A 24,377-nucleotide genomic window follows, 5' to 3' on the forward strand; every position below is an offset into this window, starting at 1 on the left:
TCAAGAGCTGATGTCTGCGGGGTAATAACTGTTCCTGAACGTGGTGGCGTGTGTCCTGAGACTCCTGTGGCTTCTCCCTGATGGCAGCAGTGAGAAGAGAGCCTGGTCTGGATGGTGGGGGTCTTGACATGGATACTGCTTTCCTGTGACAGCACTCCATGTAGGCGTGTTCAATAGTAGCCACAGTCATTTATGTATCTGGAAGAGGAAAAGTAAAATAAACTGCAGTGAGATTCTTAGCAATGTTCTATCTGGATTACTTACCATTTAGAAAAAAATTGTTCTTATACTATTTAATGTTTGGGTTTCATTCAACCACATTTGCAAAGAAACTAAAAAGATGCAGATGGTCAGGTTTTACGAGAAGAAATTATTCTTGGAAAGCATCAGATGAATGAATGCTCAGAACATCGGCAGGATGCTTCTTCTTATCTTTACATTTAATTGAATTAAAACCACTAAATGACAAATATTATACCGAAGTGTTAAGTGTCTAGTCAGCAATGCAGGTTGCAGTAATTTATAGGCCAGGACTAGGCTTCAGACTTGCCCTGATTGATGAGGCAAATATCTTTGCAGACATAATGGCCTAGAAATTCAATTGTACTTTTGTTTCTGTGTTATGTGAGAAAACAAAATTAAGTTAGAGTTGAGCACACTAACAAAAGTTTCCAAATGCTTTGCGTCTTTCACAATATTTGGTTGGAAAATTCATTGACTGATCATTGTCCACCAGTGTATCAATCACATAAAGAATGACACCATCCCTTTCACCCTGTGGATGTTCGTCATTTGACTGAAGCTCCTGAATACACCATCTTTTCTTTTAATCCTTTGGATCTCCTCCCCTTCCAAAGAGGCACTGATGTTTTGATTTTGTCAACCATCTCACAAGGCCCAGAATCTTCTAATTCTCCAGATTTTCAAACCCTCCAGTGTTCCAGATTACTAGTCCTCCTGAATTTCCATTGTTCCAGGCCAACTGACCATGCAATATTCAATGCTCCATTTGAAGTCCTTCAGGATCTTGGTCCCCAATCTTGATTACATGTTCATGACCACTTACCCCTCTACAATTATCCTGGTCCTTTTACTAGGCAACATCTCCTATACACCAGCTCGATTCTTACCCATTCCCTCCACCCAAAAGCTAATTACTTAGCACAGCCAATCCCAATTCTGTTGGCCCTGCTGCTCTCCAAGTCTCTTTGCCTTGAGCACATTTTCCACTTAGGAAAACCAGAATTCCTTTAGTTATCAGGTGTGTCTACAACCAGAACTGGATGAGTGTTTGTTCGGTATACTGGATCAAACATTAGAGTCCCATAGCAACACTGACCAGTTTTTGGCATAATTCTCTGACGTACAATTCCAAACATAGACCCAACATATTATCTGGCAAGTTTATTGTATAAAACTATTATAATTATATTAGAAATTTAAGTAATTTAAAGTAATCTTGAAATTCAGTGCCAGAAAGTAAATCCTTTTTCTTTAAATCGCAATTTACTTTCTGGGACCGAATTTATTGAATTGTATACCACACAGATTTGACTGTAATTGGCGACTGAACCATTTGCTCCCTTTAAGGCTGGGAACAAAATTTCTTCCGTCGCACAGTTGCTTTCTGACCTTAAGATTATTTCTATTATACTGTTTAACCTGAGATTTATAAGATTCGCGTTACTTCTCATGATGTCTATATAGAGATTTTTAAGTTACTATTTTAATTATTGAATGGTTGAACATAACTAGACGCTAAGCGCTAACATAATGTTGAATAAACAACAATGTGTAAATATGTTTCACTAATCAGGTATATTTCTTTCATCAAAATACCCCCGGGGTAACAGTTTCCTGCGCGGTATTTATAATCTCACCTACCAATCTGTATATTTACATTTTCGAACGAAGGAGAAACAAGGACAAAAATGCGGATTTCTTCTTTAACCCCTTAGCTAGATCAGCTCGAGCTCACAATATGTTTGCTGACGCATCAAAGCGCTTTGGGAAAAATAAACACATATGCAGGAACAAAGGGGCGGCAGGCAAAAATTCAAATGACAAGCAGCCTGCCAGATTTAGATCCTTGCATTTGGATAATACAACCAAGACATGAGATAAACAGAAATACCAGGGCGTCGGGCTAAGCATATGCCCCACATAACTAATGTGTTAACCAGTATTTTCCAGAGGTTGCCCTTTGGCCGTAAGGGCGCAAACAAATGAAAGTAGAATTTACTGTGGTGGTTGCAGCAACAGCCAATAAAACCTGCTGACATTTCACTGTATCTAAACTCCACCGGCCGGGCACTCAGCCGCACATGTTCCAGGGACGGTCTGCGCGCCGCGATTGCATCTGGGATTCGTAGTTGGGTTGTTTCCATAGCTGCGGCCGAAGATGATGTGTTGGAAGCGAAAGGGAACTACATTTCCCGGTGACCCAGCGCACGCTCGGCTCTGAGTAGGCAAGGGGAGGTGGCGAAGCTCCAGCTCCGGCTCCGAAGCGGAGACAGCGTCTGTCACTCAGCAGAACTTTGTGTCTTGTTGACATTTATTGCGGTGCCGTCGCTCGGGGGGGTTGCTTGACATTTGCGCCGGGTTTTATTGTGCAGCCGCTGCCCATCATTCCGGACTCATGCAGTCGGAGTCGGGAATCGTTCCGGATTTTGATGTCGGGGAGGAATTTCATGAAGAGGTGAAAACGTTTTATGAGCTGAAGAGCCAACCGCTGAGCCGCAGGTCAGTGGCACCGGCAGTGAGGGGGTGGCAGTGACAGGGTGACATTGGTGACGGGTGAGTGTCAGTGTGAGGGGGGTGATTGTGCAGAGTGACTGGGTGACAGGGACTTCCGAGGGGGTTGGAGATGATGGTAGTGGTGGGGATACTGTGCTGGGGAGGGGGATGGTGAAGGTGTGGGGGTTGACTAAGGAATTAAGGAGTAAGTGGAAGTGACCGTGGAGAAGGACTTCGAGGGACTGGTTTGGGGATTGACTGAGATTGGGTAAATTGTGGGGAGGGGAGCTGGTAGAAGTAGCTGAGAGGGCTGGCAAGGTGACGTTAAGGAGTGACGAGGGGGAGCAGGGCGAGAGTAAACTGGGGAGGGGTGGGTGGAAGATTATGGGGTGAGGTGAGGGTGGTGACAGCGGTGGCGGGGCAGCTGATGTGCGGCCTGCGTGAGCTGGGGGGGCGTGGTTGGGGCGATTGTGTTGGGGAAGGGTTAACAGTTGGGGCGGGTTGTCTTTACCCGAGTTTGATGTTCTGCCAGCCGGGTGCGTGTCGCTTACTCTCAGACCTGCGCTGTCGTCGCGGGTGGGGGTGACGGCGATTCACAGCCATTCCATACACGGTTTACAGCTTGCTTAACTTGTCCTGAACGTGAAGGCGGAGGATGGCCCCACGTTTAAACAACTTGCCAGCAATAACTGTGTTGTTTAAATGTACCGTGTAAAGCACGCCGTAGTTTCGAGAAGTTTTTTTTAAAGTCTCTCCCTCGCAGGGTATTTGCAAAATAGAGCCGAGGATCGAATTTGTAGGTTAAACGAAGGAGATAGCTAACTGCGAGCGCTTGGCGTTACGTTGTTGAGTGTTTGCACAGGCGTCATTTGCAAGGGCGCTTTTTATCCTTGGAAGGGAAGAATCCCAGCCCATCGGCTTCAAAAGCCGGTAGGACGCCTGGGGACATCTCGTTATTATCCCGAAGTGATAATTAAACGAGGAGGGGAGATCAAATCTGGTCAAATAATTGCACGATACTTAATAAACATATAAGAGCTCACGTTGAATGTTAATAAATTATTGTACACTTTACACCGCTCTACTCTGAATTTGAATGTCTGCCACCATAAAGAAATTGAACTAATTAGTTTCAAATAAAAAAACTTGTGTAAACAACTTCGATTTTAAACAATCTTGTGTTCGCCTTCAGTCGGACGAACAAGCGGTTGAACCATATGGTGAGCGCAAGCGATGTGAATAAGGGTTAATGTATGTATCGTTCAGGGTGTTACGAGGAGCTGCCTTATTTGTTCATTATCACAGCGTTACAAAAAGAGTGTCCTTTTTGGAGCCTGGAAGATGTGAGCTACAGTACTTCTTCATGTCAGGCCGCAAATTTTGGTGGTGTCATAATTTCACATTCGGTTTCCCTGGTCCCAGATAATTTGATGTGGCATCATAATCATGAAAAGTCCCGATTATTCTCATGAGAGAGCAGTAGATCTACATATTATCCTTGGGGAAAGTTGGGCATCATGCATTCTCTCAGGTTCACTACTGTAGAAAGTATTTTTAAAAAATTGAATCACTCATCACTTTACAGGCAACTTACTCTGATTCTGTTTATTTATAAAGTGAATACTTAAAAGGCATTGCCTTTTAAACAAGAGATGTAAAATTAACATGCTTTAATCTGGACCAAAGACACAGATTTCTCTCTATCCATTTACTACATGATGTTAATCAGTAGTGCACTACAGGGTAAATTATGTATGATTTTAAATCAAAACCATGTGATTGACATTCCATCTTCAGATCTGTTCATCTGAATTTATTTCAGTTATTTCCCTAGCAGATGTTGTTGGTGATTGTTTTCTTCTACCTGACCCAAGGGACAGGTGTACTTTCCCAGATTATTTCTACACCTGCTTGCTGTAGTGTAACCTTTTGAAGGCAACAATTTTGTTGTTCTCAAAGCAGAGGTCGTCAAGTGTGCAGCAGATTATGCCACTAGAGTGCTCCAGAACATAGAATTGTGTGCATTGCTTTACTTTTGGTAATACCAAAAGCATTTTTATCAAAATAAGGTGTAAGTTGCTTGGTTCACACCCATGTGACCATGTAGTAATTCATTCTGCAAATACATGTAAGTTTTTTGGCAAACTTTATATTTGCATTTTGGAACATCCTGGGCTGCACAGTTTTGCATGCAGTTAAATTAATCTGTTTGCCATTGCTTTTGAGTTTTCTTTTTGTCCAGTGACAAGCTCAGTTTCCTCTCTGACCTTTTAATTATCAAGATCACTTTTCCCTAATGCTGTCTGTCTTTCGCTGTTCCAAGCTCCGTCCTTTGCAGAAGCCTATTGCACGCTTTCATTGCCATCTAATTGGACTTTCAGAAGATCTTTGACAAGATGCCTTTTGCATGATGCTGCTACACAAGATAAGACTCCATGGTATTGCAGGAAAGAAATTAGCATTGATACAAGATTGGCTGACAAGCAGGAGGCAAAAAGTGGGAATAAAGGAGGTTATATGTCAGTGATTTAGATGGTTGAGTTGATGGTTTTGTGGCCATGTCTGCAGATGATAAGAAGATCGGTGGAGGGGCAGGTGCTATTGAAGTAGGGAGTCTGCAGAATGGTAAAAAGTGGCAGATGGAATATAGTGTAGTGAGTTGTATGATCATGCACTTTGGTAGATGGAATAAAGGTACAAACTATTTTCTAAGCAGGGAGAAAATTCAGAAATCTGAGGTGCAAAAGGACTTGAGAATCCTTGTACAGGATTGCATTAAGGTTAATTTGCAGGTTGAATTGGTGGGAAGGAAGGCAAATGCAATTTTAGCATTCATTTCGGGAGGACTAGAATATGAGAGCAGGGATGCAATGCTGAGGCTTTATAAGGCATTGGCCAAAATGTACTTGGAGTATTGTGAGCAGTTTTGGGCCTGTACTGTATTTAAGAAAAGATGCGCTGGCCTTGGAGAGGGTCCAGAGGAGCTTAAAGACAATGATTTCAGGAATGAAAGGATTAATGTATGAAGAGTGTCTGGCAGTTCTGGGCCTGTGCTCACTGGAGTTTAGAAGAATAAGGGGCGGGGGGAATCTCATTGAAACCTATTAAAATTGAAAGGCATAGATAGAGTGGACATGGAGAGGATGTTTCCTACAGTGGGGTCTACAGGACCCATGGGCACAGCCCTGGAGGGATGTCCCTTTAGAGGAGAGATGAAGAGGAATTTCTTTAGTAAGAGGATGGTGCTTTTGTGGAATTCATTGCCACAAAAGGCTGTGGAGGCCAAGTCATTCGGTATACTTAAAGCAGAGATTGATAGGTTCTTGATTAGTTAGGGCACCAAAGGTTGCGGGAAGAAGGAAGGAAAATGGGGTTGAGGGGGATAATAAATCAGTCATGATGGATTGGTGGAGCAGACAATGGACTAAATGGCCTAATTCTGCTCCTAGATCTATGATTTCTGCATGGCCTACTAGTGGGTACCTAGAACAGTATTTGTCCCTTTGGCCCATTATGTCTGTGCCAAACCTGATGCCAAATTTACTAAATCTCTTCTGCCTGCATATGGTCCCCATACTGTACCTTCCTTCCCTGTGTAGTCATTTGTTTGTCGAATAACCTCTCAAATGCCTCTATTGTATCATCCTATCTCCCCTATAATCATCTTCTCTTTGAGTTCTCCTCTGTCTTGAGAGCCAAGCATATATCTTCCACTTCCCAGCATTATCTTCTGTTCCCCACTTCTCCCTCTCTGGTTGCTTTAACAGGCCTATTGAAACCCTGTCGGTTTTTTCAGTTGGTTAGCTCCCTTCGTCTTTAAAAATCTCCATGTGCCCTTTCCCTGTGTGCTTCTGTCTACCTTGTAAAGTGTGCTGCATAGAAATTATAGAAATTTAAGTCCTTGCTATTAAAGTAGGGCCTCAGACTTTGCTGAATGTTCAGAAAGCATAATGCAGTTGTGCAAAATGGCCAATATTTTCCTCTTCAAACTGAACTCATTTTCTAGGTTCTGAATGATATAGGGTTGCTTAACAAATCCCCCCGATTAAAACATAGTGTTGTCCTTTACTGTTTGTTTTACTATGCATTTTTAGTGTGAGTTGCCTTCACACCTCTGAAGTGATTTCTGCATGTAAAGGCATAGTTCTCATACATTAATCCTCTTGGAACATCCAGCTGGGGTTTAGACTAAGTTGTCACATGGAGTTTGGGTGCACCCGAATTTCTAGGAGACAGACTAAGTGTTATGCCTTTTAGACTGCTCAGTGTTAAGATAATTTCAGGTATTTTTAATCCCCAAGGTCTTCATCAATAATCAATTTTCTTTTGTAATCTGTGCTGTTTAAATGGTGACAAAATATCGTGGTTAATATAGAGTGAAGCATGCAGCTCTAAATTAAATGTTTATTCATATAAATTTCCTAACCTGCATCCTGGTCAAATTTATGACAGAGAGAGATGAAACATACACATTTTACTATACCACACACTTTGCGTACTAAATAAAACTGATGGTTTATTGAGTGTGTACAATATTACTTAAGCAATGTGTATGCTGACTGGATTGACCATAATTGCTAGGCAAGCAAGCAGTGAGAATTTATTTTACAAAATGCCTGAGTAGGCTGACATTTTACTCTGACCATACAGGGAAATAGCATGAATTGTTGTGGCAATTTTCAAGGCACATGTTGTTTACTCTGATGCTTAGGAGTAAAAGGCACAATAACGTTCGCAAAAAAAAAAGAACCATAAAATGATAGGACCTCTATGCATGTACAAATAGGGTAGTTAATTAAATTGTTGGGTTAGTGAAATCTGTATCTGGTTAATATAGACATTTTTTGTAAAGGAGGTCAGTCAATTTAGATTTGTATCCCTGGATATAAACACATAAATGCACATTGTCCTCCTAAATTAACACTAATGTTTTTATTTGAGAATCTTGCATGATCTCCAATGTTTGCTTTGTAATGTTGTATTTAACTAAGATATTTTTAAAATTAGTATATTTTAAATTAAATGTGCTGATTTTAAATAAGTAAAGGCATAAAACAAATACATCAAAAAACATAAGTTGGGGAGTTCTAGTAAGGTTATTTTTTCTCATTGGGCACCACAAGGTACTTGGATGGTGACTGCTGGCTGTTCAATGCAGAACTGTTAGCACTGATCAGCAAGATTTATACACTAAAGGAGGCCTTTCAGTCCATTGTGCTAGTTCCAGCTCATTGCACCTGTCTGTGGTCCATGCCTGGTTTCTGATTCCAATTAAATGCCATACATACAACCTACTCCCCACTAGCCCCCTCCCCTCAACTCTACCTTCCCAGATTCTGGTAGCATTCTTTTTTTCTATTGTATATCAATTCCCCATTTAAACATTACTGTAGGATGTTTAATTATTGTTCTTTCAGATAATGCATTCCCAATCATCATTATTTGTAAAAGATAATTGAGTTTTTTGACTGGTTTGCATTGAGCAAACAATAAAACATTCATAAACAGTAGAGAATATAAACCTCTGATGCATAGACTGTGAGGGGTGCCGGTAGAAACTTTAAAATAGGGGCTTTTAAAAGACTCCTAGATAGGCACATGGATGCAAGAAAAATGGAGGGAAGGATTGAGTAGTAGTTTGCATTGGTTGGTTGTATGGGCAAAGGCCAGTTCTGTATGATACTGCAGTGTTATATTTAGAGTAGAAATGTTTAGGATCACTGATAAGAATTTATAAGATTGTTTGGGGATTAGGGAACAATTTATACAGGATTTGACGAACATTTAAATCCTGCCGTTTTCATTCTATTTCTAAGTAAGATTTTTAATATTGTCAAATGGTAAAATATTGCAGTGTTTGTGTGATTTGGCAATGGCCTGAAAACTGTCATGGAGCAAGCCTGTATAGTTGTTTACTATCAGTAAAACAACGATGACCGGTACAGTCTCCTGGAATGCGTCCATTGAAAGGCCAAAATTACTTTTCCGAATCAAAACAAGTATTTTTATTCAGTTGACACATTTAATCTAGTTCCTACAGATGAGAGGAGATGTGATAGAGGTGTACAAGATATTAAGAGGAATAGATTGAGTGGACAGCCAGCGCCTCTTCCCCAGGGCACCACTGCTCAGTACAAGAGGACATGGCTTTGAGGTAAGGGTTGGGAAGTTCAAGGGGGATATTAGAGGAAGGTTTTTTACTCAGAGAGTGATTGGTGCGTGGAATGCACTGCCTGAGTCAGTGGTGGAGGCAGACACACTAGTGAAATTTAAGAGACTACTAGACAAGTATATGGAGGAATTTAAGGTGGGGGAATATATGCGAGGCAGGGTTTAAGGGTCGGCACAACATTCTGGGCTGAAGGCCTGTACTGTGCTGTACTATTCTATGTTCTATGTGAAAGCTTTGATCAAATTTGCATTGATGCTTAAAAATTGGAATATGAGTGAGAAAATGATTTTTTTAATGTCACTTTTGGGATTTTCTCTTGTGCATTGTCATTTTTCTTTTTTATATGTATTCTGCACATGCATTTGTGGTGGGTAGTTATAAATCGTCAAAATGTCTGGGCATAGACAATACACTGGGAGTGTATAATGGCATATCATATGTATGATGGCCAAACTCATTCAGTTCATAGGTTATTTTTCAGATATGTTTTAGATTAATGAATTATGTATATTTGCTTGAAACCTGCAATTTGATCTTCTCATAAGATGTTAAATCTCATTGTGGGAGGAAATGGAGCATTATTTGACTCCCAGTCATATCAATGTGAAGTGGAAAGACTACAACTACTGGTGTTCTTCAGATCCTAGCAGAGGAAAATATGTATGTTGCTGTTTTAAGCAGTAACATCACAACAATTTAAGTCTTCCATTACAGATCTTAATTAGTTTTATTCTTAAAATATTAATGTAATGAAGCAAGTAGGCTTGTTTCCAGACAATAATTATTGGATTATTGGTATTTTCTAGCTTCTGTGGCATCTTCACTTTCCCTCAATCTGACTTTTTTGCTTTTATTTTAAAATTCACATTTCTCTTGCAGATATTTTCTGCAAATAGCTTCTGGCCAACCCAGTCTATACATTAACTCCTCATACTTAAAAAAAAGTAAAAGTGACTACTTTCTGTGCTATATCCTCACAGAGAAAAACAGAATTGATATTTTGGGTCAATGTTGCTGTATTAATGTAATCTTTGAAATGGATCTCTCCATTTTTCTCATCTCTCCTGAATTCATTGGCCTCTTTTTTCCCCCTCAATCTGCCCCTTTGGAGAAACTTGCCTCCTGCTAAAGATGGTTACATTTATGATCTTTAGTAATCACAAGGGCATTATTACCAACCATTTTTATTTGGTTGATCTGATATCTATCCAACTCCTCTTGATTCTGGCTCCATACCTGCAAAATGCTATTCATTGTTGCTTTCACTTGCATTTTCAAACTCCTAACTTCTTTTAGCCTTTATGATTTTATCGGCATTTGTTGATGAAGAAAAATGTACCTTTATTCCATTTTTGATGTTTTTGCCCCCTGTAAAGCCTGTGTTGTTATTCATTCTGATTCTTCTCTCTGGCACCATCTCTTAAAAACCATATCCCCCACCTTTGCCTCTGTTGAATTCCTATTGTGTATTCCTGGCTGTCAGCTTGTTTACCCACCATTACATATCTTATTGAACTGTGACAGGCCAACTAGGCTCACTGCTTCTCTACTAAACTACTGTTATTTTAGGTTAATTTCAAAAGCTTCCTATTATCTTCTTAAACTAACCTGTCCTCTCTCCCTCTGTTCTTGCCTCCAACTGTGAGGAGCATAGGGGCTTTCCCTTTGTCAGTCAACACCATCCATTTATTCTGCTGCTTCCATACATTACACACCTATCCAAACTTTCTGCATTTGGGCAGGCTTACATTCCCACCCACACGTCCTTTTCAAAGCTAATCTTATTTAAAACTCGTCTTCTGTTCCTTTGTCTATCTTTATGCTGATCACGCACAAAATGCTAGAGGAACTCAGCAAGTCAGGCAGCATCTGTGGAGAGGAATAAACAATCAATTTTTCAGGCTGAGTCCCTTCATCAGCACTGGAAAGTATGAGGGGGTGGGGGGAAGAAGCCAAAATAAGATGGTGGGAGGGGTAAGGACAGGAGTACAAGTTGTCAGGTGATAGGTGAAACCAGGTGAGTGGGAAGGTAGGTGGCTGGGGAAGGAGGAATGAAGTAACAAGCTTGGAGGTGATAGGTTGGAATGGTTGGAAAGACTGAAGAAGAAGGAACATAATAGGAGAGGAGAATGGACCTTGGGAGAAAGGAAGGGAGGAGGGGCATCAGTGGGACGCGATAGGCAGGTGAGGAGAAGGGAAGGGGTAAGAGGGGAGCCAGATCGGGGAATAGAAAGTGTATATGTGTGGGGGGTGTAAATTACCATTAATTGGAGAAATCATTGTTTATGCTGTCAGGTTGGAGGTTCCCCATATGGAATATTATGTGTCATTCCTCCAACCTGAGAGGAGGTTGTGGACTGATATATCGGAATGGGAAATGGAATTAAAATGGTTGGCCACCAGGAAATCCTGCCTATTGCTGTCAGAGAAAAGGTGCTCGACAAAGCGGTCCCCCAGTCTACATCGGGTCTCACCAGTGTAGAGGAGGCCATACTATACTGCTCATGATACTTCCTAGCCCATGTTGGCTGACCTTACAAATAATCACAATTTCACAATGTTTTTATTTTCCCTTTCCAAACCCCGGTCAAGCAGCCCCTCAAGAAACTCACCATAATTTGGTGTCCTTGCAGAAGATTGATAAATTTATATTTTCCGTTATGCATGCTCGTCTGACATGCACTTCCCCATTTAAACCTTTTCAGCTTAGTTTTCATCCTTCTACCGAAACAAAGCCCAAACAACATTTCATTTACTATATCAGTAGTGTACTATCTCTATTTGGCCTGTCACAATGCAGTTCTTCAGTAGCTGGCTTTCGTTGTGCAACTCCTGTGTGATTCCCCTTCCTTGATTACGCTCAAACCCATCTAGCCACAGACACTGCTTACTCAACAATGGTAACATGTCCAGATATTAACTCTGGAGGACCCTGTGATTTTATGCTGCAGTTTCTCCTATTCATAGTCTTAGTAAAGTCATGAGCTGATCATCTGTATCTATACTGAGGAGTTTCTCCAAGTTCTGAAGATTAGCTCCACACCTGTGAAAGTTTAATGGAGGTGAGCTGCAGCCTTACAGAAAGAAAGATTGGGAAACTGTTGGATTGTGCCTTACTAACATTGGTTTTCACTGAGATTGCAGACCCATTGGTTATAGACCCTATGCATTCATGTTGTTGAGATGGCAGTGGACTTCTGCATGCAGTTTAATTTGATGAGGATGTTGTACTGTTTCTCTTGGATGATGGAGACCTAAGTTTTGTTGAGTTTGAAGAAGGAATTGCATAGTGGCTGCTCCTGTTCCTTGCATTTTTCTTGGAGTTGGCATGTGGGGCAAAACTGCTCAATGTATGGTGATCACACTCTGGAGTCAAGGCCACACAAATAAATCTTTGCTGATTTTATTTCTCGGTTGGTCTTACAACTTCTGCAGGACCAAAGTCTTCAATCAACTCATCTCTGCTGTATCATGCTACCCTCTGACATGCCTCCTGTCAAGGCCCGGAAAATACGGACCAGTTCCTTTTCTCTGTTGTTGCCTCATAAAGGCAGAAATCAGTATTGAAATTCACTATCTTCACTGTAGAGGTATATTTGTTTGACTAAGAAAAAGGATGTATGCATATCAAAACCTTAGATCTGCCACAAAACTCGTGGCCTACCAGGCAGCAGTGATCCCTGTCCTCCATTGTGTTTTTAACTATTTGTATCTGGGCACTGGAAAGTGTCAAAAAAATCCTTAGTTCACTGGAAGGATGTGATCTAATGTCAGTGTCCTCTCCCAGGCCAAGGTCTCTGACATCCAAACGTAGTTACACTTGACAATGTGGTCAGGCCATTTCTCTTAAATGCCTGACAGTCTATTCTAAGCTCTAATGTGCAAAGAGAGAACCAGATGGATAGAAAAAGAAATTCAAGGATGTGCTTAAACTACCTTGGAGAAACATTTACACTGACTTCTGAAATTCCCTGCACCATGAAGATGAGTTTGAGAACCTTGTGTCCATACACTGGGAACATACACTCAAGAAAGTGCAGACCACCTCACAAACTACCCACTTACCTACCCAATCAGCTGTCATCTGCCATCTCTGTGAAAGAGTGTATTGTTCCTGCATTCACTTACATTCTGTGTTTGATTAATTTTAGTAATTCACTTATCAATAGACTGCCACTTCCTCCAGTAAAATCTCGAAACAACAGATTAAAGCTATTGTCACCTATCTATTTAGCAAAATTTTATGATTTTGTCAATTCACTATATTTCCTATAGCTGGTTGAGGAAGACTTCAACTTGGATCTTTTATTGGAGCCCAAGATGAGTGTAATACCCTAAAGCTTCTACTGCAAGTACTCTCTCTAATTTACTCACGGCCACCACTATGATGTTTGTCAAACCTTCACCCAGGGCTAAGTCATTTTGAAACTCAACACTCTAACACTTTTCTCCCATCTTTCATCCTCAGAAACTTTGGCTTGTCTCAAAATGTATTCCATCTTTTTCCCTTCTTATCACCTCAACACTTCCTCTTAAAAAATGCAATCTTTGTGTAGAAACATCTCATTTCCATCATCACATCTCCTTGTCTCCAGCTCAGCATTTGCTTATATCTGTCAACATCTTTAAAATCTTCACCTGACTGTTCTTTGTTCTTTCAACTCTAATCCATGTGGATATTTCCACGTTGGTGGACATGTCTTTAAGTCACTGGGCTTCATGCTGTGGAATTCCAGTCCAAAATGTCTCTACCCATCAACCACCTTCTCCTCATTTAAGGCTGTCTTTGAAATGTACTTCTTTGAGTGAGATTTTCTTTTTGCTCATTCAATTATATTTAAATTTCCTTTGACATGATTGGCCAAATGGCTTCCTCTATAATTTCTTTGGCCTTGTGCCTACTTCTTTATGCCACTGTGTCTTTAGGACTGTTTACCACATCGCCATATTTCTTTTCCAGAATTTGGTTTTGTATTTCTTTGAGTTGAATTTGTATTCTGACATGAGAAGATTGATCAAGAGTGCCAACAGTGCACACTATTTATCCTGTTGCCATTCAAATTACTATAGACAGTTTTTTAGTGCAAATTGTATTGAGTTATGAAGAGTTTAATGCCTTTGAGCTTTCTGAAAGAGTGATATAGCATTAAGGACATTTAACATCCACAAGAATCTTTCCTCAATGTACTGAATAAGATTTTAAGTTTTTTTTACTTTGGTAATTTTTACAGAGAGAAATGGTGGTAAAAGCTTACTATATTTATGATGCTTTTCCATCTGTTTTAAGTTTAGCACCAACCTAATTATTTTTAAATAGATTAAAGCATATGTTTAAAGTGCTGACAGATGTTTTCAATGACTACCAAGATTGACAAGCAGTCATTTCTAGGCTTAGAGATGCTAAACTTTCGTATCACACAGTTTCTAACATTTTTAAATGTATGATGATAAGTATAACTATAGTAGTTTAAAAATACTGCAATTTTGCAGTATCATTATACCACAGTGTTGGGGGAAATACTGTATTTGTGCAGGGAGGGAGGATGTGACATCCTTCAGGTGACACCTTTAAATTTGCATTTGCAACACCTAAAAATCTGACATTGTGTAGGCAAAAGCTGAAAAGTGCCCTGTTAACTAGTTAGGTGCATATTTCTGATTGAAGTAATGCCAGCTATTAAAAAGGTATGGGCTTCTTCATCTGAAAATGTAGTGTGCTCCTGTGATGTTCACTGCTGTCCAGTTGACCAAACTGATGTCAATAGTGAAAGTTGTTGAGATCTGCCACCATAATTTGAGTTGACCACGGTGGATTGGCATTGACAATTGCTAGTAAAGCTATGGGGTAAAATGGAGCATTATGTAAAAGCCCAGGCATATTCTGTCTTGCTGCACAACAGAAGAAAGCCTTGTGTAAATCTGCCAAAACTTGGAGCCAGCAACCACTGTTCCAGACATGCCATTTTAGCATCAACGGGTTTTCAAAAATAAGAAGACAGAAATGCCAGAAGTCCTGCAAAAAGAGAAGTGCTGCCATGTCCATCAGATGAGAAATGACTTAAAAAAAATGTTCTGACTTTAGAGGATCACCTATGACAGGTTATTGTTAGGCAGGTCTGCAAGGTCTAAATGCTTTTTGGGAGTACTGTTGTGCAGCAACATGTCTATTGAAGGATGAATGTTTAAAAGTTGCATTATCATCAATTTTGCTCAAAAGGCGTTGAGCCCTTTATGGCCGATGCAATGCAGCAGAACTTTCTGAGGGCTTGTCATTGGCAGGGGTGGTCAGCAAGGCCTCTGAGGGTCAGGATATCTCTAACTTGGAGAGCAGTGTTAGGCTTTGTTTTTCTAAGTTCAAAAATTCAAACTAAATTTATTATCAAAGTATATTCATGATACCACATACTAGATATTCTTTTTTTCAGGCATTTACAGGAAAGTAAAGAAACACAATAGAATTTATGCAAAACAATGCATAAGCAAAGACTAACAATCAAGCAAGATGCTAAAGAAGAGAAAATGTGTAAATATTGAGAACATGAGTTGTAAAGAGTCTTTGAAATTGAGTCTGTAGATTGTAGAATTAGTTCAGAGTTGTGGTGAGTGAAGTTATCCCTGGCAGTTCAGGAGTCTGATGGTTGTAGGTTCCTTAACCTGGTGGTGTGCGACCTCAGGCTCCTGTACCTCCTGCCCATGGAAGCAGTGAGAAGACAGCATGCCCTGGATGGTGTAGGTTTTTGATGATGGATGCCCCTTTCTTGTGACAGTGCGCCATGTAAATGTGCTCAATGCTGGGGAGGCCTTTGCCTGTGATCCACTGCTTTTTGTCCGTTTTAAAAAAATCCTGGACGTTGGTGTTTCTGTACCAGGCCGTGATCTTGCCACTTAGGATACACTCCACTCTGAATCTATAGAAGTTTGTTGAAGTTTTTGGTGACATTCTGAATCTACTCAAACTTCTAAGAAAGTAGAACTACTGCCATGCCTTCATTGTGGTGGCACTTACATGGTGCCCCAGGACAGGTATTCTGATATATTAGCATCAAATAATTTAAAACTACTGACCCTCCTCACCTCCAATCCCCTAGTGAGGGCTGGCTCATGGACTGTGCCTCTTCCTGTAACTGATAATCATTTCTTTGGTTTTACTGATGTTGAATGAGAGTTTGTTGTTGTGGCACCACACCACTCTACCGGATTTTAAATCTCCCTCTTGTATGCCAACTTGTCAATTACAGTGGTGTTGCCAGCAAACTTAAATACGACATTGGAACTGTACTTAGTCACACAATCATAGGTATAAAGTGAATAAAGTAGGGAGCTAAACACATAGCCTTGAGGTGCACCTGTGCTCATGGTGATTGTGGAAGAGATGTTGTTGCCAATCTATACTCTGGGGTCTGCAATTGAGGAAACTGAGGATCTGTGTGCACAGGGAGGTATCAAGGCCCAGGCCTTGAAGCTTAGTGATGAGTATGATAGCATGTTGAAAGAATAATAATATTGGTTGTTGAATCAATCTCACATAGAAAACAGTTGCCCTCGGACTCCAAGTCAGGGCCCTTACCATCTGGGTCCTTGCAAGCTATTCCTGCTACCCAACTCATGATAATTCTACTGCTCAGTGCTACATCAGAGAAGTGAAGAGAAGCTGTGTACCAAAATTGGGACTCTTTGTTTCCTGAAAAATAGGGCTTTTACACACTCAAACTGAAGGGATATTTGGCTCTGTAAGGCGCAGGTTTTCACAGAGAGAATTCCTACCCTCAAAGACAACTCCATGCTCTGATTGCCATCCAGTGATGGAAACTGCCTGCTGCCTGTTTTGCTCCCCAAGAGCTTGTGTAGTTTCCTGTTATAAACTTCTCTCCTGAGGACACTGATGCCCCTTTCTCTCCCAGCTTGATAGCATAAACTCTTTGTCGAAGTTGCTGAGTGCTGGGTGTGCAGTGGTGTAACCATGTAGCACCTCCTGAGACTGGATCTGTGGGCAAGGATCCTACTAACATGGGAAAAGCAAAACCCCACATTCAATATCAATTACAAAAGCAAACTTCAGGATGGATGAAGGGTCTAAGCCCGAAACATTGACTGTTTATTTCCCTCTGTAGATATTGCCTGATGTACTGAATTCCTCCAGCAGGTTGTTCGTGTTGCACGAGCTTCTCAGCATCTGCAGAATCTCCTGTGTTTGTGTTAAGTGTATAACTTGTTTTACTGGGTAAATAGAAATGATTACTTATTCATTACCACAATGATTACAAGTTCATTAATGGTGAAAACCAATTCAATTTTGTGCTTCAAAAAGTTACTAAGTCTATGAGCAGAACAAAAAATGTTAGGGAATAGGATGTGCCCACAAAAAGCCAATATGGTTTTCATGAACCGATTATGTTCCACCCTTTCACAAAGATGTGATGTTTTTTGTAGAGTTAAAAAAGCATAAAATTCTTTTGCAACACACACACAAAATGCTGGAGGAATGCAGTGGGCCAGGCAGCATCTATGGAAGTGAATTATCTGTCGTTTTTTCAGGCCGAGACCCTTCTTCAGGACCGGAAAGGAAGGAGGAAGATGGCAGAATGCTTCTGAATAATTCTTTTAGCATCTTTGTCAATATTTCTCCTTCATATAACATCTAATTCATGTAGTCTCTGTTCTGGCATTGTGTATGGAATACTGTGTGGGTGAAACCAGTTTATCACATGACAAGAATGACTGTACTGTCATAGTATTTCCTCCTATTTTGCCACATAAATGCATGTCTGTTTGTTCTCCTTCCAAACTAAAGAATCCTTGAGATTCACTGTTGAGTTATTTTTTGAAAAATATTTTGGGAAATTGCCTTTTCCCATTGTAAAATAATTGATATTCTGCTGATGCGTTTGGAGACTACACACTGTCAAGGAAGCTGACGTACTTTGATGTTAGAGACAGCCAATTTTTGGATCTCCGGTGGGCTGAATGGCTCTGTCAGCATTTCAGTGTGACATGGCTCTGTCAGTATGCACTCAGTGTTGTATTCAGTCAAAATTCACAGGTATCTTGGGAGCAGTGGAATTTATTCTGCATAGAACCTGGATGGGTCCTTTTATTTTCTTTGATATTTTGCATGTGTATTTTAAACATAGAAATATTGAAAGCATCAACTCAAGAGATTTTGCAGATGTTGGAAATCCAGAGCAACGTGCACAAAATGCGGAAGGAATTCAGCAGGCCAGGCAGCACCAATGGAAATGAATAAACAGTCGATGATTTGGCTTAATCAGGACTGGAAAGGAAGGGGGAAGATGCTAGAATAAGAAGGTGGGAGGAGGAGAAGGATCATAAGCCAGAAGAAGAAGCTGGGAGATGATGGATGAAAAAGTTAAAGGGCTGGAAAAGAAGGAATCTGATAGGAAAGGAAAGTGGACCATGGAGAAAGGGAAGGAGGAGGGGCACCAGGGGAGGTGAAAAGCAGGTAAGGAGAAGAGAAAAGGGGGGCCAGAGTGGGGACATAAGAAGGGGAGGGGCAAAATTAATAGAAGTTGCAGATGTTTGAAGCTATCCAGATGGAATATGAGTTGTTGCTCCTCCCGCCTGAGAGTGGTTACATCCTCATAGCAGAGGAGGCCATGAACTGACTTGTCAGAATGGGAACGGGGATAGGAATAGAAATAGTTGGCCACTGGGAAATCCTGTTTTTTGCAGGGTGAAGCTGCTCGACGAAGTGCTCCTCCAATCTACATTGTGTCTCGCCAATGTTGGGAGCATTGGATACCGTAGATGACTGCAACAAGTTTGCAGGTGAAGTGTTGTCTCACATAGAAGGACTGTTTTGGGCCCTGAATGGAAATGGAGGAGATGAATGGGTAGGTGTAGCATATCTTCTGCTTACAGGTCTCGGTGTCAGGAGGGAGGTTAGTGGGGTGGGACAAATGAACAACGGAATCACAGGGGGAGCAATTCCTGTGGAAAGTGGAGAGTAGGGAGATAAAAATGTGTTTGGTGGTAGAGTCCTGTTGAAGATGAAGGAAGTTGTGGATAATGATTTGCTAGATGTGGAGGCTTGTGGGATGGTAAGTGACAGACTACTTAGGATTACAGCAACATTCATCTTAGTAATAATGTATGTTGCTTTGTTTAACTATTGTCCTAGCTGAGTGCTAGTCAAGTTATGGACTCATTTGTGCTACAGCTGGTTTCTTCTCAGCTGAAATACTGCATACATGCCATACAGCAATATTTAATGCATTATATTTTCCATTATCAAGGTGACATTGAAAGGGAGTTCACCAAAGCGTAATAATGCAATGATTGATGCATTGAGCAAGTGGTTAATATCAGAGTCCAATTTGACTGAGAATAGATGTGGGTGCATGAGGTGAGCTGTTTGCTGCTTACTCTCAGACCACCCATATTTCAGTTCTGGTCAGAGTTGAGGATATAAATACTACCTATTTAATGTTTGATTTTAAAAATATAGCATATTTTATTTCTTCATATAAAATCGATTTGGAGCATTGTATTGTTTACTTGTTTTATATATGGAAGTAATGCATTGTTGAGCTGTAAATAAAAAGATAATGCATGCAATTAGCATGCAATTCACTAATGGCTAGCAACATAGAAGAAGGGTGCAAAGGCGCACGTCTATGGAGAATACCCAGAAAACACAGAGATGTAGAGGTGGTACTAATATTACTGACAGCATTCCACATTCCTGCTTAACTGGCCTGGCATGCTAGCCAGCGGTAAAACTAGTCATATAATCAGGAATCTTCAGGAGTGGTCTCCAGCATTTGGATAAAATAAATTTACCTTGGCCTGTGGGTGTGGTAGGATTGGGAAGGGGAGATCGGACCCAGGAAATTGTAAAGAGGTGGTAAGAGGACTTGGGGTGGGGGGGAGAGATGAGTATGCCTGATCTCCTAGCCCATGACTAGTACATAAAATACAGACCTACTGATCCAGCTGTCTTCTCCTCTATTTCATTGCCAGGTTTCCTAAGCCTTCAAAATTCAGTTGAGAGCTGATTAAATTTAACTGGTGTTTGAATTTCTGGGAACTTAATTTAAATATGATAACAACATTTATCCCCTACTACAAGACAGGGCATATATACAGCTCATATGGCAGTAGGTAGTATGCCACAGTTGCCAGAGTTTAAGCTTTTAATCCAACTCTTGCCTATTGGGTGATTAAAATTGAGGTTGGTGATTATTTTTGTTGAGAGTGAAACAACAGTCCATTATGTAATGAATCTTTTGACATATTTCCATAATATAAGAACAAAAGCCAATATTTTTCAAATGAACATGGATTTTTAAAATCATATATTCTGCTAATTTTTAGATTTTGTGGGGCTTCAGACTTGAAAGACTGGTTCACAGAGCATTTCCACTTTGCTTTGGAGATCAGTGTCAGACTATGAGGGGAGCTGACTGGAGATGAATATCATCTCATAAGTCAGATCATGTGCTTCTACATGCTTCCTCAATGACAGAAGCTTATGAGATGAAAGCTTTTGTATATCAAATACCCGATCAGGATGGATATGATCCTAGATTTCTGACTCTCATCTCCATAGAACGAGCAAGCTGCTTTGCATCTGGGAGGAGCAGAGTAGTCTGACCCTTTGTACCTCTTCAGAAAATTATTAGATGAGTGAAAGGGGAAGATAGCTTCAGACTAGCAGAGATGTCAGCTCATCATCTCCAATCCAGTTAATTTGCTTTTGATTTATACCTTCCATACTACATGGTTGGAGGTCTGATTATGACAATAAGATATGTGAAACATTCTTCTTACCCATCTCTGCACACCTGTGGATGTGGAAGGCCAGTGTTGCTGATCTTCCATGTTGTTAAGTCTGATGATGAGATCCCAGTGCTGACTGGGCCATGGGTAATGACCCTAAAGGATTTCTGCAGAAGGCAAAACATGGATTTGAGCTTTGTCATTTGTCAAAGCTGTGATGTTCGTAGGTTTATAAATACACTGGACCATTAGAAATATTCAATACACTGACATTAAAAATAAGTGATGAAAAATTCACAATTTGAGTGTTTTTAAAATGCTGCAAATTATAAACCTTAAACACATGGACAATAGAAAATCTACAGATGCTGGAGATCAAAAGTGATACACACAAAATGCTGGAGGAACTCTGCAGGCCAGGCAACGTCTATGGAAAAGAGTACAGTTGAAGTTTCGGGCCGAAACCCTTCACCAGGACTGGGAAAAAAGTGATTGTAAATTAGAGTTAGAAGGTGGGGAAGGAGGGGAACAAGTACAAGGTAGTAGGTGATAGGTGGAACTGGAAGAGGGGGAGGAAATATTTAAAACAAAATGATGTAAAATTAAAAATATTACTTTGATTCTCCTTGGCCTTGTACTCTGTAGACCCAGATCTCCATTAAAATCAATAGGCCTCTAATCCTGTGCCAGATGCGAACTGACCTTGGATTGGAGTGCTGATTTCTCCAGTGAAATGCTGTGGATTGTGCCTGGCTAGTGGATTCAGTGTTGGAATTCAGTGTCAAGTGTGGCATCATTTTCACTGAATAAATCTCAGATTTCCTCAGGTGCAGAAATCTGAGGTTTATGGAATATTTAAAGGCTGGAAGCCAGCAGCCCCAAGTGGAATTACTTACTCCAAGCTGGTAAGATTTCTGCTCACCCCCACAACATCCTCCTCCCCACCTAGTTGGAATCTACACCTGAGCACTAGGTGGTGCTGTATCTCAGTGCACTGACATGCTGAGCAGTCAACCATCAGAATATAACTGTGATCAAAGTAAGCATTATTACAATAGGTAGGTTGAGCGAATGGAAACTTTTCACTATTTTTTTCTTTTCTCTACTTACACTTTGGAGACATTTCGTATTCTGATAAGTTTCTGGTGAACTGTTCACTATAAGCCACTGAGTTTCCCAGTTGTATGGAGTATTGTTGGCTTCAGTTTGCCCAAATTAGTTTACGAAGTTAGTTGTCTGAAATTTAATTTTAATATTATGAAAGAAGAGCATCTTCAAGCAGCAGAGCACACAAATTAGATTATGTGCTCCAAATAAAGCACTGTAAGACATTTGAATGGATAAATTACTGGCTGGGGCTGGTTTGAGGATGCTTTAGTTCAATAAAGCCATGACCCATCTTAGGACAAAATTTACTGACAAGGTTTAAATTGAATTACCATGAATGTAACAAAGATCAAATGTGTATTGTCAATGGCACTGTTTCTGGATGGTGCAATTATAAAAAGTTTGAAAATAAAATGAGGATTTAAGAGAAAAGGGGTGTAACTTAATCTCCACATTACAAACCATGTCTTTTCTAGCCCGCTTACTTTAAACTTGGCTGATGCAACCAGTGCATTTGGCATTGGCATCACACTTCCGTTCTTATTGTCTCTCTCTTCTTCCTTTTGTCTCTGCAATGCTAAAATTTGACCATTGTCACAGAAAGGAAACTTCCTGATTTCTACAGTTATAATCCTTAGGGAAGAAGAAAATGTTTTCAGTCAGCAGGCATGTAACAGTTGTTTCTAGGTCTCAGTAACTTAAAGAAGGAAGTAGTGAACCAAGCTATGACATGAAAGGAAAAAAAAATGCTAGAGGACCTCGAGGGGTCACGCAGCATCTGTGGAGGCAGAGATTTTGGTTCTGAGAGTGTAGAGGGAAGATGGTCAGTTTAAAAAGGTGAGAAGGAGGGACGACAGAGTAGCTCGCAACTGATAGACGGATCGAGGTGGGGTTCAAGGGCAGATGGGGGAGGGAGGGGTGGACATATTGATAGAGGCTGTTAAGTGATTAGTGGAAGGTGATGAGAAAAGACAAATGAGAGAGATGCTGGGCAGGTGGCATTGTTGTGGGGTGAAGAGGGGGTCCGGAATGGAATGGATAGAGTACTTCGGCTGCTGTATGAGTGAGGAGAGAATTTTGTAATTAACCTCCAAAATAGTGACAAATGAAGAAGACTGAAATTTCAGCTCTAGAACAGAAGTGGAGCAGATATTGAAAATCCAGGAATGCAGGGGTGCATAATCTAATGAATTAAGTACCTCAGATTTACTGAAGTATGATGAAACAGGAGGAAGATGCAGTCCCGTTGACCAGTAAACAGCATTGTTTCTAGTTCCAGTACTCTGTAACAAAGATATGTTTGTGCAACATGCTTGAACATAGATTTTCCTTTTACAGCTTACATTTTATATTTCAATGATACTGTTTAACGATAAGTCAGTGCCCTCAGCAAGTCAACATTTGATACAAAGTAATGTTTTCTCCCCCCACAGATAGGCAACAGTTCAAAAGTTACATCAGTAAGATCAAAAACAGCTGTTGAACTGCCATCTCTTGAACATAAACACAATTTAAAGCAATCTATTTTTCCCTCCCCCCTCTTTCTGCTTTTCGCAGGGATCGCTCCCTACGCAACTCCCTTGTCCACTCGTCCCCCCCATCCCTTCCCACCGATCTCCCTCCTGGCACTTGTAAACGGAACAAGTGCTACACCTGCCCTTACACTTCCTCCCTCACCACCATTGAGGGCCCCAGACAGTCCTTCCAGGTGAGGCGACACTTCACCTGTGAGTCGGCTGGTGTGGTATACTGCGTCTGGTGCTTCCGGTGTGGCCTTTTATATATTGGCGAGACCCGATGCAGACTGGGAGACCGTTTCGTGGAACACCTACGCTCGGTCCGCCAGAAAAAGCAGGATCTCCCAGTGGCCACACATTTTAATTCCACGTCCCATTCCCATTCTGATATGTCTATCCATGGCCTCCTCTATTGTCAAAATGAATCCAAACTCAGGTTGGAGGAACAACACATTATGTACCGGCTGGGTAGCCTCCAACCTGATGGCATGAACATCGACTTCTCTAACTTCCGTTAATGCCCCTCCTCCCCTTCTTACCCCATCCCTGACATATTTAGTTGTTTGCCTGTTCTCCATCTCCCTCTGGTGCTTTCCCCCCCCCCCCCCCTTTCTTTCTCCTGAGGCCTCCCGTCCCATGATCCTTTCCCTTCTCCAGCTCTGTATCACTTTCGCCAATCACCTTTCCAGCTCTTAGCTTCATCCCACCCCCTCCGGTCTACTCCTATCATTTCGCATTTCCCCCTCCTCCCTCTACTTTCAAATCTCTTACTATCTTTCCTTTCGGTCAGTCCTGACGAAGGGTCTCGGCCCGAAACGTCGACATCGCTTCTCCCTATAGATGCTGCCTAGCCTGCTGTGTTCCACCAGCATTTTGTGTGTGTTGTTGTTTGAATTTCCAGCATCTGCAGATTTCCTCATGTTTATTTTTTCATGCATAACCTTTCATAATATACAGTAAACTGTACAGTATACACATGCAGATGCAGTGTGTGTGTGTGTGTGTGTGTGTGTGTGTGTGTGTGTATATATATATTATAAATATTTCACTGAGCAACATTCTTGCTGTAATTTCTTCTCCCCACATTAATTGTAGTAAAGAATTAA

At 40.9% G+C, this 24,377-nt stretch overlaps 1 protein-coding gene across 3 annotated transcripts in view; it reads left to right on the top strand.

Moving 5' to 3' along the window:
- The first annotated feature begins 2,286 nt into the window (after positions 1 to 2,286).
- The window catches only part of LOC140741873 (microphthalmia-associated transcription factor-like), a 254,237-nt gene continuing 232,146 nt past the window's right edge, over positions 2,287 to 24,377 (top strand). For 2 of the 3 annotated variants that reach the window (XM_073072375.1, XM_073072374.1), the window contains exon 1: positions 2,287 to 2,742. In XM_073072375.1, coding sequence (XP_072928476.1) covers positions 2,639 to 2,742 — 104 coding nt within the window. In that variant the 5' untranslated portion in view covers positions 2,287 to 2,638. The remainder of the gene's footprint in view (positions 2,743 to 24,377) is intronic. The other variant, XM_073072372.1, reaches the window with a different exon arrangement.

This window comes from Hemitrygon akajei, chromosome 19, assembly GCF_048418815.1.
Source record: "Hemitrygon akajei chromosome 19, sHemAka1.3, whole genome shotgun sequence".
Taxonomy (NCBI): Eukaryota; Metazoa; Chordata; class Chondrichthyes; order Myliobatiformes; family Dasyatidae; genus Hemitrygon; species Hemitrygon akajei.